Genomic DNA, 21,996 nt, shown 5'->3' on the forward strand with positions numbered 1-21,996 from the left:
CCATCGGTAATATCTACAGTGCCATTGTCACCGAGTTTTTCACGCACTTGCATATTATGAACTTCCACTGGTAAATAGAATACGTTAATGAATTTCAGTACCCTACCTGCGGCGCTAAATGTCACTTTCACTACCATCCAATTATTCCTAGATGAATTTTATTTCACCGGGGTATTGTTCAAGCAATTTCGTCATCGTTCGCAGTCGCACTAGTTTCAAATAAACACATCTTCCATTTGTCGGAATCTGTATTGCCGAGATTTCGTAGACGTTAAGGTTAAACTGTTCATATATAAATCCATTGCACTGGGCTTTGCAATCAGACGCAAAGCTGATCAGTTTGGTATTTCCTAGAATCATATCTCTCCTTTTACTTTTCATTAAATAAAAGCACTAACACAGTTCTAAGTTGTTGTTTTTTTAAATTTTTAAATTTTGTTTTACCTCGCGTCTTGTGCCTCTTTGATAATTTGCGAAGATGAGGATGAGTGATGAAATTGATGAATGGACATTCACAAACAACCATGTCGAAGCGGGAATCGAACCTAGGTCCCTTGGCGTCGCAGCGCGATGTGCTGACCACTCGACCACAGCAGTTCTCGGAATCTCACGGTACACGTATTCCGGTGCTCTCACGTAGCTAAACAGCGAGGAACGAACCTTCCTGGCAGGTACTCGCTCACGGACAAGGCGCACGGACTGGCGTGGAGCGTTTATGACCCAACCCAACCGGCGGCTAGGAAACAACGAAACAGTGATCAGTTAAATTCTCTTCGACTGACATCGGGCATTTTTGAGTCAGAAAGCACCGAAAGATCCTGGCGTGACGAGACAAATGAACGTGTGATACACAACATGTTGTCATGTTGTTCAACGAGGCACACACTCCCCGAAGCGATTGGTGGACAGATAAAGCTATGTGGCAAAAAGTAGTTCAGCCGCCAGTTGGGCCTGCGATCAGTGTAGAACAAGACGGCACACAGGAAGAGAGACTTATCCTAAAAAAATGTATCGAAATCCAAATGGTCAAGAACATACGAATACAATAAAAAGCTGTTACATGCAAACTGATTATATTATGTACCAGTTTATAAAATGATACACTTTCGACAGTAGTTGGCACTCTGTGCAAGGTTATACTACAATATAAAAACGTCAACAATAGATAAATGTCTTGAATGTTGGTGACTTATTGTCAAGCTTTGATTGTTATGTCACATGGACCAGAATACTGTGGAAGAATTCGTAGGAAAGAACTCATAGGCTTTCGTCCTCAAATTGCTTGTTAATTTCTTCCAAAGCGTCCTTTATTACACCGGCGTTCTCTTCTGTCCATTGAACCCTCACCTTGTCTCTTGATAGCTCTTCGACAATCTCTTCTTCTGCAGAACCAAATTCTCCTTTGTGATCGTCGTAAAGTTTCTTCGCCTGCAGACAAAGTAACGTCTAATTAGGAACTGGAACATATCTATTAAATACACAGCCCTGTTTTAGGCTGGGCGCCCCCAGTAATAGGAATAACAAAGATACTTATTATGATTATATGATTTGCTCCGATTTCGCGTGGAATGAAAACTTTCCTACTGTGAGCCACTAGCCACACCGTGATTCAAGTCCCTATCTTTACCATGATTCAGGACAGTTTTGAATCCAGATTCGTTCCTCCAAACTTCACGGGGAGGGAATGTCAGGGGCAGCGAATTGTAACATCAATAAAATCAACACTAATATTTCAAAATTCCCCTTACTTCTGACATGTAATTAAATTATGTTTAAATTTAGATAAGACTGCACAAGCACTTCACCACCATTCCACAGCAAATTGTTCATTGGCTAACAGTTGAAATATCTGCAAGATGACATTCGCTGCGACAATTGAAATTCACATTACACCATCCCTGCACGTGCATATGATTGAGTTTCAGTGAAAAAGAATATTTATTACATATTAATAGTTAGCAAACCAAACAATGTTAAAATGTATTCATTTTGACTTTTAATTATAAGTCTTTTATGGCGATAAATTCACAAAAAGTTCGTTCTACGTTAAATTAAAGTGGATGATAGAAAAGGTGAACATGGTTGCCAAATTTCTAAACTACTGTCCGAATGCTCTGGCACGTTATTGAATTTTTTGGGAAGTGGGGGACTTATCCCCCTCCCCCCGGTCCACCTCGTGAATTCATCACTGATTCAGGAACGATTAATTTCGAAGCAACCACGAGAGATTTCTATCTTTCTGATCTAATTCAAATTTGTTAATTTGTTCTAAGTCATTTTATGCTTAGATAGGCTAATCAGAACTGAAGTGGGATCCGAGTCACTGTGCAATCTGCCTCCATCGGGGATCGAACACTGCACGCATTGATTACAAGGTAACAGTGTTTCGATCGGGAAGAAATATTAAATGTAATTTTACCTCTGAGTGAAAAAAAATAATAATTCTAAAAACAGAATTTGAAATTTCTTCATACTTATAGTTACTCAAGATTGTTGCTAAAATTGTTGGTGCATGCCAATTGCATTTAGATTTATTGTAGGATATAAGAGGGGCCATGTTCACTTCTCTAGCTAATAAAGTCCAAGTACGCTTTGAACGCCACTTTACTTCAAACAAATTTCAGGATAATCAGTTTCCCTCTGACAACCATAGGTCAGGTCCATGTCGAGCCCAAAATATCCGCCCCTCAAAACATTCCCAACAACAGCGTTCGTTTAAGGCACTGTCCACGTGCCAATTCAGTTTCTCTATAAATTTCTTAACGTGAAGTTGCAGTTACGTTATCTTTGCTCGGTTGTGTTGTGCTTTTTTTTTTTTTTTTTTTACAATGTGGAGGCCTTGAGAGTATAACGTCCCAGTGAATGAATGGATGTCTAAACCCTGCAAGTAAAAGTGACAACAGCGCTTTTCAGAAGAAAAAAACAGGTGGTGGCTCGAAACCAGATACGAGACCGGACGGTTTCCTCTCGAGCTGTGTCAAAGATACCGAACTGGCGTTCGAATGAGGACCGTAACCCTCGCCGGATCTACAAGCCGCAAAACCCCAAAGTCCAGCGGGTCCCGGAGACAAGTAAAGGTAGGTGTGTAAAGGTAGGTAAGTAGAGGGGGCCTTTGATAATATTTTGCGGGGTGGGAGGGGGCAAGATTTGTAGATCCGGCATTGACTCTAACCATAATGTTGTACATCAGAATCAACAATGTCTCCACAGACTGAATAACTGAAAGTCTAGTCTATGCTCTATGGTAGATTTTGCTGTTCAGTTAATTTTAAATGATGGATGGGAAGAAAGGATATTATTACTCCATTTGTGCATATGTCATCAACGTATTACGTCGAGACTTCCTTGCCACCAACGGGGTCTCTCCAAATGCCTAGTGATTACGCCTTGTAATAAAGGGTTTGTCAAGGCACATAGTGGTTCGGTTTCCACTTTCAACTCGACATCCTGTCTCGATTAGCCTATATGTGCAAAAAGTGGATTAAAAACAAACTCATACTAAAATTACCATCAACTTTGGCGATCATTCTGCAGGTGAAGTATACGTATAATCCTGAAATGTTATGCCACCGTGCTTACAACATGCTTCTTTTTAACTATAAGGTAATCTAGAATCATTTATGGCGCTTACCGTACACCTAATGCTTTGAAAGCAAAGCAACGAAGATACCCAGATAGCACGAAAGCTTTTGGCAACCTTGATGTGTTGCTTGCTTATAGCTTGTCAAACCAGTTGAATACGGCAAGCTTGATATCGTACAAACACCCGATTGTTTGAATCAAGAGATCGTAAATAGGCTATGTCAGCCTTTAGCCACTCGCTTGCTAAGCGAGAGGAACGTTGAACCAAGCAAGGGGGCTAGCCCCGTGAAATAAGAACTACCTACACTCACGATTAACGTTAAACAATACAATTGGCTGGTCTGGCAGGGGTGTGAGGGAATGATAGACAAGGATAGAGGAACGTTCGTTACCTGTAGATCTCGAAGTGACGATCGACTCGCTGGTTCGTTGATGAAACTCTGATGAACTCTCCTGAAATAAAGCTCCTTTCCGATAGTCCGGTGGCTCAGTCGGTAACGCGTCTGACTACCATGATAAAAGTCCCGGGTTCGATCCCCGGCCGGTTCAAATCCGGGAACTTTTCTAACGTTGGAAGCGGCCCCGGCGCCCACCCAGCGTCGAATGACATGGGTACCTTTGGGAAACTCTGGGGGGTAAAGGCGGTCAGGGGCGTGATGCTGATCACATCACCCCCACTCACGACCGGATCAAGAAATTGTGGGGCGTTACCCCCACACCCCCTATACGCCTTCATGGCGTGGTGCTATGCACAGGGGAGCACTTTACCTTTTTTTTTTTTTTCCCCCGATAGCGTACCACTCCTCGCTGTAACTCCTTTTGTAACGTTCGGTAATCCGACTTTAAGTCGGAGGCAACAACGGTTCACGCCATAACTTTCCCAGTTCAACAACTTGTAATTCCGAGACATCGACTGTGCACGCGATAGATTTCAGATACCGATTGGAGGGAGAAATATTCTCTCAAGCTATTTAACGAAATTTGAACTTCGGCCGTTGAGAGACCGCGTCTCTCAATAACGGTGCTTTCAGCGTAATGCTGTGTTTGCAGTATCTTTCCTGCGATTCCGGAAGAATTCATATCAGCGGATTTTTACATCCGCTGAAGATCGCAGGTGGCATTTGCTTGAAAGAAGCTCTTTCCAGCTTCATTCATACTCGGGCCCTTTTTATGAAATGATTAGGCTATCGAACTATGGCGCCCGGGGTCCCGGATTCGTGTCATGCCTTCGGCATGATACAATATTAACATGATTCAAACTGTTTCAAGCGTGCCGCTTTCGGTGACAAGCTTGCTTGACACGTGGTAACTAGTTGGCTTGATTCAAGCCTGTTGTAAGCTTACAGCAAGGTTGTTCACTTTACATGAAAAGCTTGTTTGAAGCTTGAAGAAAGCTTACTGTGCTATCTGGGTAGGGAAGGGTTCAACGACAATCAACACATGGAGAGAATGTATCATTAATCTAAAAGAAAAAGAAACAAAAAAATCATACCTTCTGCAGATATTCCTCTGTATTGATACGCCCAATGGAAGATGTAAACATATCTATCCACAATGTAGGGTGGTCAGCATCCCTGGCAAACAATAACACGCATCAGTGAGTTCATTTTAACTGCAGGCTGTACGGCATGTCGCGGATGCCGCCATTTTCGACTCGTGACGTCCCACTTATTCTTACGCAAAAATCTTTAGCATGCATATATATATTGCATAACGAGTAGGCCTACTAATCTGTGTTATAAGAATTGTTCAAAGTGGTGGCCAACTGCATTCTCGGCACTTTTTGATGACATTTTGTGACATGCAAAAGTTCCTCTTTTGTAATTCTTGCAAGTTCTGATCGTACGTACATTGTCTTTCAGTTTATATACCGGAGATGGTAAATTTGAAATTTCAAATGGAACACCTCCATTCGTTTTACATATTTGGATTCCGTGTTGAAACAGAAACATTTTTTGTTTGAAATATTTTGTAAAAAAGTTGCAAACTTCGAACATCTATAAACATTTGGTAGTTTCAAATTAATTTTGTTCCCTTTATGTAATAATGGTTTTGGTTTCCGTTGAGAACATTGAATAAACGAATTTTATTAAAAAATTGTGTGCAAAGAATTCGGCAAAAGAAAATTGTTTGTTGTATGTTGTGTGTTGTGTGTTTTTGTGTACTATATAATTTAGTTTATTAGTGGATTGGATTGTATATGAAAAGGAATTTTATAATTTTTGGGGGGTGGGTGGCGGCGACGAAATTTTGCGGCATTGATTTATCCCCACAATAGTATCAAACTTTTATTCTGTGCAATTTTTCGATTGGATGTATTCTGCATGCGATATTCCATACTATCATTATAAGTGGACCACCCGGTATAATGTGGAGATTGTTTCTATAGACTCTACTTTTAAATTTCACCCAACTCGCGGTCATATGTTTCAGTTTGATATTCCAACATGTTATTCTTTTCCTCGTCTTATCAAATGTGTGATTCAATTCAAATGTTAAAAATTAATAAAATGATATTAATCAATGAAGGTATTACTAATTTCATGCCTTAAAACAATTACAATTCGTACTTGAGTAGTATTTATTTATCTCTTTTTCTTTTACCCAGGGCGCGTTCTTACGGTATGGCAGAAAACGCTTTTCTTACCGTCTTTTCTGTCTCATTTTTTCTCAACTTCATGTTTGCGTATTCAAATAAAAATGTTCAAACTTAATAAAATTAAGTTCCTTGAAGATATTATTATTTACATGCTTCGAAACAAGTAAAATTGGGACTTAAGAAGCAATTCTCTTCTGAATATTTTTTATCCAGCACGCGTCCTGCAGGGATTAACAATGGCAAGAAAATAACTTGAAACAGAAGAAATACGTCAATCAAAATTTCATGAAAGGATGCCTGAAATGGGTGAATGCAATTGGCCACCACTTTGAACAACTCTTATAACACAGGTTAGTACTCGTTATGTAAGATAAATATGCATGCTTAATATGTGTGCTTAAAAATATGTGGGATGTCACGGGTCGAAAATGCCGGCATCCGCGCCATGTCACACTGTCTGCAGTCATGTGCTATCTCGTCCCAAAACCAAAATGAATGTTTGAACTGGAAACTAATCATATTTTAAAAGTATGTCAAAGCACGAAACATAATAATACAAAAAGGTGTCAATATGTATCACAGTTTTATGTAATAAGCGATTAATGAGAGCCGCGTGACTTTCACAACACGCTGTACCAATGTATCAAGCTAGTTATAGATTTCTCTGTTCGGGGCGAGAATATAATCCGTTCCCCCCGTACTTTGGTCAAATGTTACCATTATCCGTGTACGCTCTCCTGTTGACTTTGCTCAGCGTTTCTTTTATTGTAGTTCTTTTTTGTTCGGTAGATTAGATTGTCTTATTTCACCAGTAACACAGATTGAAATCAATTATATAAACGACTTAAACAATGACTGGGTGTGACACCTGGATACACCTGCACTACACCTAGTGTCAAAAAGTGCAGCGAACTCGACACGGACTGTTTGCACGATTCGAAGGTTTGTTTGTTTTGCACCTGTGTATTTTTGTGCGTAACACTCAATTGGGTATCAATGATTTCTTTTAAAAATTGTTTTTGATCACGCACTCAAACATAATGTAACTTTTATCTTGTATTAATATTAATCTATTTTTGACACATGATAGTAATTCTTCTCGGAAAAAAAGACTCCAGCCTATTTGTCACTACAGCATAAATGTTAAGCAATAAAAATTGAATGTAATGTTAAGGAAAACGGTTATTTAAACTACCAAGGACTGAACGAAAAGGGACGCATAGTACCTCCTCCAATTTTTGGATGGGGTTACTGTGTCCCCATAAATCCTTCAATCCGAAATGTACCTATTGCAACGCTTCCAAAAATCTTGATGAGCAGAAGATACTGTCGGTCAGAGAATCTCGTTTTTGGTACATAAACACACAAACAAAAAGGTTATCTTATCTACGTTATCTCCCTATCCAAAAGAATTCAAAGTATCGTGAATCTATTATAACTACTCCATTTTAGTAATAGCGTATCATGCCAAACGCGTTACTCGAACTCAGGACCCCTGGAGTCATAACTCGATAGTCTAATCACTTCATAACGAGGCCCGGTCGAAGAAACTGGAAAGAGCTTCCTACAAGCACTTATCGGCAATCGGCAATCTTCAGCGGATGAAAAATCCGCTGACACGAAATCGTATGAAACAAGAATAAGTAAACGCAGCTTTATACTTAGAGCACCCTTTGCGACAGACGCGGACTCGCCAACGGTTTTAACGATCGAAATTCGAATCCACCATAAATAGCTCGAGAGATCATTTCTCAGCCCCAGTTGTGCTCAGAAATTTATCGCGTGAACAGTTCTTGCCTCCACGTTATTGGCTGATTTTTAATTGATACGTAAAGCGTAGAAAGGGGAGTGGTGCGCTTTTGAAGTGTTATTTCAGGGATCGTGTCGTCACATCTAGATCTACAGGTAAACGAACATTCTTCTATTCCCCTTTCTATTCTTCTTACAACCATGCCAGACCAGTCATCTCGGAAGTGTTAATATCGAATGATTTAGTGTTGTTCTAATTTCACAGGGGCGAACCCTTTTACTTGTGTTAGTGTTCCATTAATTATCTGGGGTGTCACCTCATCACCTTTGCGTCCCTCTTGCGAAGCGAGCAAGTCGCTTGCGGCTGTCATAGCCGTAGATAACCATCCCCATAATCTATGTTAGATTTTATTTATTTATTTATTTATTGATTTAGTTTATTTTACTTCGCGGTTTGTGCCTCTTGGCTAATTTGCAAAGATGGGGATGAGTGATGAAATGATGAAATTGATGAATGGACATTCACAAACAACGAAGCCCGGAGGGGATTCGAACCCGGGACCCTTGGCGTCGCCTACCTTAGATTTTGTACGTGGTGGAGTTTGCTTTGCTTTTCTTTCATTTATTTCCCCCCGCGAAATACATGAACACTTTTCTTTATTTATTTTGGCTCCGTTAGCTCGTACCCCCCTCCTCCGATTAGGATATAATTGATGTCCGGTTCTTTTGGACACTTCCCGCTACATTCATTTGAATGTTTTTCCACGCTCCAAGTTTTTTTCACACGTTTTCGTTAGTTTTTCGTCGTTCAGGCCACCCGACGTATTTAACGCGTCTCGCTACCAAGGACGTAGCCACACAGCCTAGTGGGGCCAGACCCTACAGTCTCGCTACACCTTATGGTTTGCATGAGACAGGGCCTCACATCAAGAATGCTCAGGGCTCCACCTGCCATTCCCCTATCGGCAGCCGCCCCTTTTCCATCGCCCAATTTATCTACACATCAGTCCGCTTCAGTGACATCGTCGCACCTTCCAGGATAACAGTGCAGTCGCCGCCCGTCAACCCCAGGTTCGCAAAGAAAAGCCCAAACTGTTCGTGTGTTCGACCCCCGTCGCTGGACCTTATGGAACATTTCGGTCTCCATTAACCAAGAAACGCTCACCACAGCGATTGCTAATGGAGTATACTACGTCAGTGAATAAAGAACGTTTCATAGTATTTTTTTTCTGTTCCCAGTGGCCTCACATCGTTTTTAAGCCAGTACTTCATGTAGAAAACACAAACTTATAGAGTGTACCATCACGGAACAGTTTATTTTTATGACATCGCAGAAAGACTTGACAAACTTTTTAACAAAATTTCTGACATCAACAACATTAGTTTAAAAATGAAATGTATGAAAGAGACGGACAATGGTTTTGGGGGGCGCCACGGCCCATGTATTCATATAATATCTAATTCTTTTTTTTTTTTAAAAAAAATCCTTGTCTATTGTATATAATTTCATGATTTGTGTGACACACACTCCACAGGTAAACCCCTCAGGTTATTCCTCTGTATATATTTTATGCCAATTTTCTTTCTTCTCGAGTGTGCCTCGATAAGTTTTTTTTCTTAAAAAAAAACATATATATGAAAATAACGGTTCAAAGTGTATAGACAATCCGAGTGACCCAAACAATGTTCAAGAGAGACTGACCCTTTGACAGGTAATCAGCAATACGCATCCTTTTTTCTCTCGCAACGTGTGTTTAAGTTTTTCAGTGTTCAGTGTGACGCGTGATAAACGTGTTCGACGTCAACACCTGACATGAGAGAATGCTCTGTCAGCACCAGCTGAAGTCTAATAATACGTATGCCGTCGGTATAGTGAACCGGAAAATGGTCCAGTGCTTATATTCCAGCATGTTTATATTAAGTGCATGGTTTTCTATTATTTTTTTTCATCTTTTCACTCCCCTTGTATAACATTATTTTTTGGGGTTGGTGTAAATAAATTGTCTTCTCCAATTGACTGGACTGGCTGGGTACACGTCACAAAAAAAAAATTAACTTCCCTTCGTGAAATCAATGTTTTTGCTCCAGGCAGGTGTGTCGTATCATGCCAAAGGCGTGACTCGAACCCGGGATCCCTGGCGTCACAACTCGATAGTCTAATTACTTCATAAAGAGGCCCGGTCGAAGAAGCTGGATGGAGCATCTTACAAGCACACACCGGCAATCTGCAATCTACAGAGGATTGAAAATCCGCTGACACGAAATCGTATGAAACAAAAATAAGTAAACTCATATTTATACTAAAAGCACTGTTTGCGACAGACGCGGACTCGCCAAGGGTTTTAAAGATCGAAATTCAAATCCACCATAAATAGCTCGAGGGATTATTTCTCAGCCAGTTGTACTCAGAACTGTTCGTGCCTCCACGTTATTGGCTGATTACACTGGTCTACAAAAAAAATATTTGTGAATTTTACAAGAACAAAACAAGCTGTTTCTAGAAGTTGCGGAGTCCCTGAATGCAGATCTGATTTCAGAATTTCTCCATCGGGCTCAGATTTCCTGTAAAAATGTTTTTTTGTATTTTCCTACCTCAGCCTATGTTCTATATGTATTGGTCGAAAGGATTCGCTTTCACAAAAGTGCTACAAACGTAAAAGGTAATAAATCTGTCTCAGTATACAAAGGAATGAAGTAAATGAGTAACATGAAAGTTTATAAACATACCTAAAAATGTTTCCTTCCCGATTTCCTACGAAACTTTGCCTCAGGAACATCTCTTCGTAAGGTCCAGCAGTAGTAAGACAGCATTGCGGCACTCCATTTGCCTTGATACCGCTTTTCCATTAGAGCAATGTCTTGGTGAAACCGTTCACCGTGTTCGTCACTAACGGCACCAAGGTTAGTTGGGAAGAAGTCCAGGTGATCATTCAAGAAATGCATCCCATACGTTGGTATGATCTAATTAGTCCATGTACAATATCGCGATACTTCTCTGCTTTATGGTTGCCTAAAATGTCTTTACATACACTTGTAAAAGACAACCATGCCATTTTTTCAACATCTGTTAATTGTTGAATGAAATTCTCGTCATTCATTAATTCTCTTATTTGAGGCCCTATAAATAAATATTCCTTCTTTAATTTTGGCATCTCTGATTCTTGGGAATTTCTGTTGCAAGTACATGAATCCACGTGAAGTTCTGTCCATGGCTTTCACAAAGGTTTTAATTAGTCTCAATTTTATGTGCAGAGGAGGGAGATACACATTTTTGGGATCAACAAGAGTAGTGTTCGCCACATTCTTCTGTCCAGGCACTAATTCACTATGAAGAGGCCATTTTTTTCCCACAGTATTGTTTTTTTCTGTCTCTGCTGTCCCACTCGCCTAAGAAGCAGCAATGCTTTGTGTACCCAAGCTGCATGTCAAGCAGAATTGCAATTATCTTCAGATCTCCGCATATATTCCAATTGTATTTCTCATATTGGATATTTGTCAGAAGCTGTTTCAAGATCTCATACGTCTCCTTCATGTTAACAGCATGAGCAATTGGTACTGTTTGGAATTTGTTTCCGTTATGGAGAAGTACAGCTTTCATACTAACTCAGCTGGAATCGATGAAAAGACGCCAATCGTATGAACTGTATTCATGGCCAAGACAATCCATAATGGATGAGATGTCATTACAAAAAACCATGTCTCCTTCGTGGGAGAAATATTCTGAGAAAATAGTATGGCGGTCACGAAAAAAGCACACTTTCGTATCGCAAGCGAGGAGATTCCAACCTTTCAGTCGCGAAGCTAAAAGTTCAGACTGTTGCTTAGACAAATTTAAATCCCGCGTAAGATCGTTCTGATCCCCTTGTGACAATAAGTATGGCTCCATTGATGAACCGGACACTTTAAATGTTGGGTCGGTAGTTTCTTCACCTCTTGCACTTTCTTCCCCGTGTTGGTCACGACAATCATCTTCACTCACAGTCACATTCTCAGGAGGCTTTCGTACCGGCAATTCTTCATTGTGACATACAGGTCTCATGGCTGATAGTAAATTTGGGTACTGCACAGTGTTCCTTGTTTTCGACGTGATTCCAGCTATTTTGGTCAGGCAGAAATAACAGTCTGTTGTGTGATCTGATGGTTCCCTCCAAAACCATGGGAACAGCAAACGACATGTGACGTGATCCTTTTAACCAGCTTGTCAGAAGTGTAACACAGGTCAAACAGCATATGTGGGGGCCCATGTTTTGTCTTGGTCCCCAACTTTACACCCAAAATAAAGTTCGTAGCACTTCTTTGTAAGAGGGGTAATTCGTCGCTTTTGTGACTTAAATGTCATCTCTCCACATATATAACAAAACGAATTGGGGCTATTTACGCAGGTACGAGGCATTTTCTTATGCACTAACACTACACACTACTTCTGAAACTTCGAATAAGCTAATCAAAGGCAGTCACTTCCCACTCGGTCAGAACTCATAATGCTGAGACGCACGTGACAACAAACAACACTGCGATTCTACGTGTTCGGGCATGACTCATTGACAGTGTTGCCATGCCTCTATCTTATTCACGATTTGGTTTGTTGCAATTGGAGGAAGGTCCCTGGCCTTAGGAACGTGCTGGTCATTCTATGGTCATATAATGACTGTTATTCAACAATATCTGTAGAGTAAATATAGGTTAAGCCACAGCCCAATAGGCAGAATTTTCATGAATTGCATTAGGTACATGTTAGTGTGTAACAAGAAAACTGAGCCCGATAGGAAAAAACTGATTTCATTTTCGAATTCAGCATCATCGACTTACCTTAGAACACCATTCACATTCCTTGTAACAAATTTCATGTCGATTGATACGTAAAGCGTTACCGCGGGAGTGGTGCGCTATTGAAGTGTCATTTCAGGGACCGTGTCGTCATATCTAGATCTACAGGTAAACGAACATTCCTTTATTCCCCTTTCTATTCTTCTTATAACCCTGCGGCCGGCCCTCATGGCGAAGTGGTTAGCACATCGCAGTACGAAGCCAGGGGTACTGGGTTTGAATCCAGGCATGGGCATGAATGTTTGTGAGTGTCTATTCATCAATTTCATTATGTCATCAATCATCCCCAAAAGTTGCACAAAAAAGCGAATTAAATTAAAGCAAATGAATAAACAATCAATCTTACAACCCTGCCAGATCAGTCATCCCCGAAGTGTTAATATCGAATGTTTAAGTGTTGTTCTTATTCCACAGGTGCTAGTCCCTTTGCTTGTGTTAGTGTTCCATTATATATCTGGGATATCACCTCATCCCTCTTGCAAAGCGAGCGAGTCGCTTCCGGCTGTCATAGCCGTAAATAACGATCCCCTAAATCTACCTTAAATAGTTACTTTACTTCACTGCACTTTTTGACACTAGGTGTAGTGCAGGTGTATCCAGGTGTCAGGCTGGTGCAAGGAAATTACATTTAAGCAAGTAAGCGAATAGCTGTGTCCAAGTTCACAAGATTCAACAAATCCTTGTAGCTGCTTTAAACGTTCATTTGATTAGTAAGCACGCACCACGTGACCATACACCACACACTACACCGCTTTAGAACGTAGTACAAACGGTGCAGACACAAGATGCTCTACTTGATACCAAATCCACGAAATAGACGAGTTGGTGTTCCACCTTATAACGTGTAATCAACTAGACGCGTGAGACCAGAGAGAGCCAAAAAAATGTGCAGGGAACTAGAAGAACTAGAAGGGGCCTCTGTTTCGAAAATGGATTTGAAAAAAATATTATTAAAACAAATATTTGCATAAAGGAGATATTTAGAAATATAAAAGATACAGAGTGATTCAGAAGTAGTAATCATTTTTCAGCAGTTGCTTCACCTGAGAAAAATATTCATCTACAAGCACTTTAATGCATCAAGAAAATCTGTAAATATTGAACTCTTACTTACAGTGATTTCCATCCGTTAAGATTGGAAATGAGATGATTCAGCAAGTTGTTCCTACCGCAAGAATTGCCATTCGAATAAAAAAACACACATCTAATAGCTTGACGGATGGAAATTCCTTCTTTCTTGGCCAATATATGATCCAGTACTCTGCAACAATTAAAACTAATTTTAGATAGCTTAGCTATGAAGTCATATCAGATCATTTCAATGAAATTACTTGCATTGAATTACAGTAAACGACCCAATTATATGGAAAAACAACCATCAATATGTCTTCAAGTTATAGATTTCCTCCTAGGGATTGAGGTCTGTTTGCTTCGAAGATTATAAAAGTAACTAAGTTTCTTGAACCAACAATTTAACTTATGCCTCAGACTTATGTATTGATAATGTCTTGTTTCAATTAATTTAAGTTTCTGAAGTTCACTTTATTCAGTAATGCAAGCAAATTTTCCATTCATAATGTTCTATGGTCTAATATAAAATATTTAAGATAAAACTCCACAAGAATAAGCAAATTCATATATTACTACAATATTACCCGAGTGTTTTAACGCAGAGAATGCCTTGTATTAAAAGAGGAACAAAGCTTTTGAGAATAAAATGCTAAGATTTGTGTTTCGACTTGAATGAGATTAAACATAACACCGCACGCACTGACTCGCAGTGAGAGCCCACAGTTTCCACGGTTAAAAGGTCATTGCTGTGTGCGGTGTTTCCACGTTCTACGTACATCTTTACTTGATTGAATAAAAATTTGTTAAAAATCGGTTTCGCAAGTATGAATTAACAATGATAATGGATTTTAAAAACAGAAACAAACAGCTTTAAAACAAGACCAATATTGTACTTGTAGGACTATCCAATACTGAAGAATAGGTGTTTGAAAGATTGATAAGAACGAGACAAATTTTGAAAGTCTGAAAATCAAGAATTATGTCAAGAACATTTCTGCCTGCACCGTACTAGAATTGCACACCGATTGGACCACCCGTTTTTTATTTATAGAATTTCAAGATTTCAAGGAGGGCGATCAATTGCAACACTTAAAAGAAACACTTTTTTGTTCTCACGACGATAACAGTGTAAAACACTGTCTGTCATAAAAAATGCTATAAGATTTTTGAAAGCATATATGCTAGCAAATATGCAAAGAAAGGCTTCCGTCTAAATCGGATTTAAGTTAAAACCTTCAGCGAGTTATGCAGAGTTAAATCCATTACTCACCTCTGAACCTTATAATCGTCCCTAACACAGGCAGTCAGTCTCGAAAGGAAGCGGTCTCTGTTGTCAGAGTCGTAAGAGCTGGGCAAGTTGAGATACCTCTCGAAAAGGAAGTCCCACTCTTCTCTTGATGCAAATTTTGAAATGTCGCAAAGAGCACGGCTAGAGATGCTATGGGAAGAAAGCAGAATCCGTAATTGACATTGAAAGAAAAGTGAAACTACTACGCTATAGACATAGCAATATATATAATATTAAATGTATTGAATAATATCATGCTATTGTTTGTGAACCACATACCACTTTAGTTTATCACTTATTTTCACCTTCACTGTGAACAAAGCATATCCAAAATTAAGTTGAATTAAGAAACAAGGGTGATTGCAATTGATGCTAATTATTTCATTAATGATAATTTCTACACGCAAGGGGGCGATGGGACTAATAAAAAACCCAAATGAAAGCAAAGGAGATCGAGAGAAACAAACGTTGTAAATGCAATCTCCCACAAAATGACCGCCGAATACCATCTTTTTTTTCAACAACTTTTAAAACGAAGTATACAAATGGTAATTACACATTTACCACCTCTACATACATTATTAATAATAGAGAAAATAAACGATTTCACCCGAACATAATTGCAACACAAATGTTTTTTTTTTTTTGTGCCAGATTGTGCGGAATGGTGTAGTGAATAATACATTAAGTATCCACCATCCAAATGTTTGGGGAAAATCCGCCATCTTGAAAAATGCGGCAAAAAATTATCTTGAAAACTAAAAACAAGTAATATATCGAAAACGGTGCATTGTACACAAAATGTAAAAATAACCAAATTGAAAGAGCAGAAAACTTGCTAAATTATGCTTTTTGTTTGATAGAGCCACAGTAAATCTTAATTGAATTAGAAAGATTCAAATATTTTCTTTCATTTTTAGAATTAGAGTAAAAGTTGTTTCCTGACACACAAAAAACTGCAAATATGTAAGAAACTATGTAATATACGTTCAAAAATTACTGAACAAAATTCATAGCTTATGAATTCCTCTAGAGATTGCTTTTTGTTTCGCGCTTTTAATGTCAAGGGTTGAGGAGATATGTAGTCTAAAGCACAGTCATGTGTTTCCCGATATTTTACGTGTTCCATTTCTTATGATATTGCCGAGAACATAGTACATTGTTTTCTTCAGTGTTTCGTTCACTTCCGTTTGTTACGTGTTGTTTTTGTTGTTTAAAAATGTATACACATAGTAACAGCGATTAGGTGTCTGAACTAAGCAAGGGAGGGGGGAGGGCATGGACAGTTTACTTTCTTTATAGCCTACTGCAATTAGAAAGAATCGTATTGAAAATGGAATTCGGGCAGATGATTTTGGGTCACATCAACTGGAAGGCAAGGCTTAGCATTAGGAGACCATAGTGCTGGGACAAAAAAAATTGTGTATGGGGGGGAGGGGCATTGCTCCCCATGCCCCACGTCTAATTGCCGACAGTATCAATACATTGAAGTATTATGATACAGTTTTTAATCAGTCACTTTGCCAGAAAGTCCATTGCAGAATTTTTTGCATATTAAGGCTGGGTGGTCTTCATATCAAGATCAGTTTCCTGTGATGTGTTGCTTATCTAATGGCAGGTTCAGGCCTTCAACAAATCCTTGAGATCATTTACGGAGGTAATACTGTTATACCTATGATAACCAATGATCACCGGAAGAGTGCAAGTAGTGCACCTTGGACTGCATTTTGAAGACTACCGAGGCTCTGACGTCACAGTCAGTATAATCCTCTATGGGACTCGTGTTGTCGTCCATATTGTCCCTTCATCCATCTCACCATATCATCATCATTCCTCGTGTTCGCGGTTAACCAGAATTGACAGAAAAACGACGTAATATGAACTAAAACATATCAAATCAAACCGGAAAGGCCATAGACAGAGACACAAGGAGTAATTTCATAGTTTATGCAGCACTCTTTACTCTACTTGAAGCAAAGTGCATTGCAAATGAACATATTTCTGAGATACGTTCAATATGCGTTGGCCGACTCAATTCAGAAGTAGACGCTAATGTATTAGACGGTGTGTTGAGGCTTCCGAAAGATTGTGGAGAACAATAATGTTGAAGAAAGGTAGCCACACAGAAGCCATTTTGAGTGTTTCAGATGTAAAAATCCTCTTACTTAATGTGACAAATGAACGTTGTGTAGTACCGAGAATGATCGAGGACACCATTAATTCGCAGGCGAACCTCCATGCAGGAGTGGTCAGTATGAAGCGTCATGAAGAGAGGGAGGCCAAGATGGAATATATAAAGTGACATGCACGTCCCATTTCATCCGTAATATCTTCATTCATCGTCGCGATTAACCAAAAGGTAGAAACGTGACTATGTACTTTATTATTTATTTATTTTCTTCCTGGTGCGAGCTGTACGATCTACATAAATTTTATTCTACACACACTTTCTCTTTCCTTAAAGTCGTGCATTAATATTCCCCTCTTTACGTTAGTAATATACCCCTCTTTACTTCTCCCAGGTATATCCCCACTTACTGTCCCACTTCTTGTATCTTTATTCTGTCGTCTACCACTTCTATCACCTCCCTCCATGTTATGTTTTTCATCTATTTGTCCCTTAGGTCACGTGTAGAAGGGCAGTTCAGTAGGATACGCTCGTCCGTCTCCTCTTCATCGCACAAAGAACATATAGTTTCCCCTGCTTCGTTTCTCTTCCTTAATTGCTTCCATTCACCTAGTCTGAACCATGCCAGCGCGCCTCTTTCCTTTTCCCCTCACAACATTGATATATTTTGATTACCAACTTTCCCTTACTTTTAGCTGTTCCCTGATTGAGGTCTGCGTTTGGCAGTCTGCTCTGATTTGGCTGTCTGTTGAAATGCCCCCCCTCCTCTCCCTTCCCATACCCAACCCATTCCGCTATTGAATAGGAGAATTTTCAAGTCCCAACCCCAAGTGTGAACGTTTTCCTCTCTTGTCTGTATTCCCAAACATTGTCCCCTAAGCGTAGTTTGGCCCTCTTGTGATAATCGCACCCAATATTTAACAACCTCTGCTTACGCCCATTACCCTCTTATAAAATTCTCTTTGTGTGCCTGTTGTTGTGTTTTCCCCTCTTAACCCCCACAGTTCTACTCCATAGTTTAATGTTCCTAATATTATTGATGAATAGATGTTTTGAATGACCGGGAAACGCATTCAGGTGGCTTATTTATTGTCCTTATGACTTGTTTCACTGTCAGGGAGAGTGTTGATCTCAGGTATGTGAAGTTTTTAACCTGCTCGATTAAATCCCCCCGTATGTCCATGTCTCCTGTCTGCTAAATATGTAGCCATTTTTGAAAGCAAAGATTTTTTTTATTTTTAATGTTTACATTCATTTTATATTTGTTGCACCCCTCATATATCCTATCTATGTCCCTTTGTAAACCCTCTATTGTCTCGGACAAGATGACTGTCGTCTGCATACATAAGGACTGGTATACTTTGCACTCCTAAACATGGGATTGAATCCTGGTCCATTTTAATTTCATGTGCTATCCAATCTATGAACAGTGAGAATAGCACTGCTGATAGGATGCGACGTTAAAGGAAGTGATAATGTAAAGAGTATAAAAATGTTATATCATGTTCTTTACTCAACTTAATGTTCGATTTATTTTCATTGCACAAATCCAAAATATTAAACAATTTTTTGGGAAAATCGATCTTGTCTGTGGTCTGAGGGTCTGCCAATCCCGACTCTACTGCAATGCCGGGCAGTCAGGTGGTGAGGGTGTAACATGTTAGCACCAGGTATCTGCAATGGACTCGAAAGCGAAGTGACGGATTTAGAAGTGTGTTTTACCGTATCGTATTAGTTCAATATATTGACAGTGGCGATGATTAGACGTGGGGGCATAGGGGTAGTTCCTCCCCTCTCCATACTCCTTTCGCAGACCACGTCGTCATTTGCCAAGTGAATGTTAGAACGTGCTCAGAAGTTTTTCCGTTGAGTCGACTCCTTTCTATCACAAATCAGCCAATATTTCCGTTTTTGGTATTGTAAGACGAACAAAATTGGAGACTTGATGACGTCATTCGTGAGGTGTGTGACACGATCAGGTCATTGTTCCACGGAATTGAGTAAACTTTTATTTGTTTTTATGAGTAAAAAATATTTTTTTTACAGACAGAGGATGCGTCAAATATTTGATAATGTTCAATTTAATGTGTTCACATATGATTTTGTGAAATTCATGTCTTTTGGGGCAGCTAGATTTTTAAAAAATCTGTTGTAATTTGCCAACATTGTGAGTTGTGTGTTAAGATTATAAAGCAACGAGTTCTTGAACCAATATTGTTACAAGATATTTAGTACACATAAATGTACACAACTTAAGGTTTTCATTGGGTTTTTTGTGTATTTTAAGTTATTTTTTATCCACATGTATGTAGTTGCGTACCCAGGGATTGCTGCTAGGGGTTAAAACCCCCTTTTGATTCAAAATTTTCTTTAAAAAAAATTAAAAGGAACTAAAACGTAAGAAGAACTACGAAACTCTTGGGCAAGTCACTGTTTGCGTGCAGACGTAGGCGTGTGTATGTGAGGGGGGAAGCCTTGGCGTGTTTGCCAGGGGGAGAGGGACGTGGTGTTTGTGAATGCTATTCATATCTGTTTCTATTTTTCATTAGCTGTTATATTTTACCATTTATGAAGGTAAGGAATTACATATATTTTCTACTCTATTGTAGGCTCAAAAGATGTCAAATTTTGACGTGATGTAATTGCCACGAGAACTGAATGACAGTCAGTGATTTATCCAGACAACATGGATGACAAAGGAGTAGAGCGCTTTAATGGGAGGTGTTGACAAAATGGACTTCATTTTTTATTTGTAAAGAATATTTTTCAAGACATGAAAGTGCACCTTGGAAGTAATATTTCATTTCGTTGACTTAGTGATTTGCAGTTGGATTAAGAAAACCTAAATTATACATATAAAAAAATAGCTGGAATATGAGAGAGATATATGCTACGTGGGAAAGAATCTTGAAAGGAAATAAATGATCTGTTGAACTTCAGACGAGACATTTCAGAAGCTCTAATTATGAGGAATGATAAATAATAGGAAACAGAACAGAATTGGAAACAGATAATATTGCAACAGAAGTATATATTAAAGGTATTCATATGTAGAAGGAGTACAAAACGATGAGCTCGCTTGACTCACAGTGATGTCATTTGTCAACATCCGATTTTTTAACTTTGATGTCCCTTGACTCACAGTGACGTCATTTGACAACATCCGGTTTTTCAATCTATACACACACACATTGTATAAAACTATATATAATATCATTTAGGAGACCGATATACTTACGAAAACTACAGAACATTTTTTTAGCATGAAAAGAAAATTTCTGTGAGCTAAAGTCACTATGGTCTCTTAATGCTAAGCCTTGCCTACCAGTAGATTTTACCCAAAATCATCTGCCCGAATTCCATTTTCAATACGATTCTTTCAATTGCAGTAGAAAGTAAACTGTCCATGTCCTTCTACCACCCCCACCCCCAGCCCCCGTCCCCCCTCGCTCAGTTCAGACACCTGATCGCTGTTACTGTGTACATACATTTTTAAACAACAAAAACAACACGTAACAAACACAAATGAGCGAAACACTGCAGAAACAATGTATTACGTTCTCAGCAATATTATAAGAAATAGAACACGTAAGATATAGGGAATCGCATGACTCTGTTTAAACTACATATCGCCTCAACACCTGACACTAAAGACACGAAATAAAAAGCAATCTCTAGAGGAATTCATAAGCTATGAATTTTGTTCACTAATTTTTGGACGTAAAATACCTAGTTTCTTGCATATTTGTTGTTTTATGTGTTAGAAACCAATTCATACTCTAATTCTAAAAACGAAAGAAAATATTTAAATCTTTCTAATTCAGTTTAAATTTATGGTAGCTCTATTAAACAAAAACCATAATATATGAACTTTTCTGCAATTTCATTTCGGATATCTTCACTTTTAATGTATTATTCAGAACACCATTCCGCACAATCTGGCACAAAAGAGATTTGTGTTGCAATTATTTCCGGGTTAGGCCATTTTATCCTGTACGTTTGCTCTACTATAAGTTAAGACACAATGTTCACAAACAGAGCTAAAGACTTAAAATCTACTACAAGATCTATACTTCAGGTTTGTGCGACTTACTCACTTTTATATATATTCTTTCGGATTTCTAAATTAAAAATACAAAGTTATTTATTACTTACGTTAAATGAGTATCTATTTTAGACACCGACAACGTTTCGGGAACCACTAGATATATATTAAACCTTTTGGATAAAAAAAAACTTTTCCTGCTCCCACAAAAATAGGCAATAATTAGGCTGGAGAGTTCAATGAACTAACCGATCTCTAATTACGAACAGGTAATGATCAGGCTGGAAAGTTCATACGATCTAACCGATCACTGATTATTCGGCTGATCACTTTTCGGTAACCACTGTTCCCTTCTTCAGGTCTTATATCTCGGCTACTACAAGGTCACAGAATATTCACCTAGTTGTTCATATCTGGCCTCGCTTCATAAAATATTAGCCATACTTTCTATTCCTACAGCCTGTATCGGGGGGGAGAGCAAAAGTACTCACCCTACCGGCACCTCCTTGTCCGGGTTCTCCGACTCCATCCACTTCTGGACTTCCTGCCTGTACTTTGCAACCTGCTCGCTGGCTCCGAATAATACCCTTATTCTTCGTACATATCTCCTCGCCACCTTTCTTGATGGGGAATCCCCTTCCTGGTCCTCGTCTCCCAGTTCCTGATAGGCTGGGTTTGTGAGGTAAATGAGGTAGTTCTGCAAGGGA

At 39.1% G+C, this 21,996-nt stretch overlaps 1 protein-coding gene across 2 annotated transcripts in view; it reads right to left on the reverse strand.

The window, feature by feature from the left end:
• Positions 1-1,062: 1,062 nt before the first annotated feature.
• Positions 1,063-21,996, reverse strand: part of LOC145986696 (aminopeptidase N-like) — a 256,273-nt gene continuing 235,339 nt past the window's right edge. For both annotated transcript variants that reach the window (XM_083121011.1, XM_083121010.1), the window contains exons 8-12: positions 21,781-21,986; positions 15,099-15,266; positions 13,872-14,018; positions 5,075-5,156; positions 1,063-1,428 (exon numbers count right to left, since the gene is read on the reverse strand). In XM_083121011.1, the coding sequence (XP_082977137.1) occupies positions 1,258-1,428; positions 5,075-5,156; positions 13,872-14,018; positions 15,099-15,266; positions 21,781-21,986 (774 nt within the window). In that variant the 3' untranslated portion in view covers positions 1,063-1,257. The remainder of the gene's footprint in view (positions 1,429-5,074; positions 5,157-13,871; positions 14,019-15,098; positions 15,267-21,780; positions 21,987-21,996) is intronic.

The sequence above is a fragment of the Lepisma saccharinum genome, chromosome 4, assembly GCF_977018435.1.
Source record: "Lepisma saccharinum chromosome 4, izLepSacc3.1, whole genome shotgun sequence".
NCBI classification, from domain to species: domain Eukaryota; kingdom Metazoa; phylum Arthropoda; class Insecta; order Zygentoma; family Lepismatidae; genus Lepisma; species Lepisma saccharinum.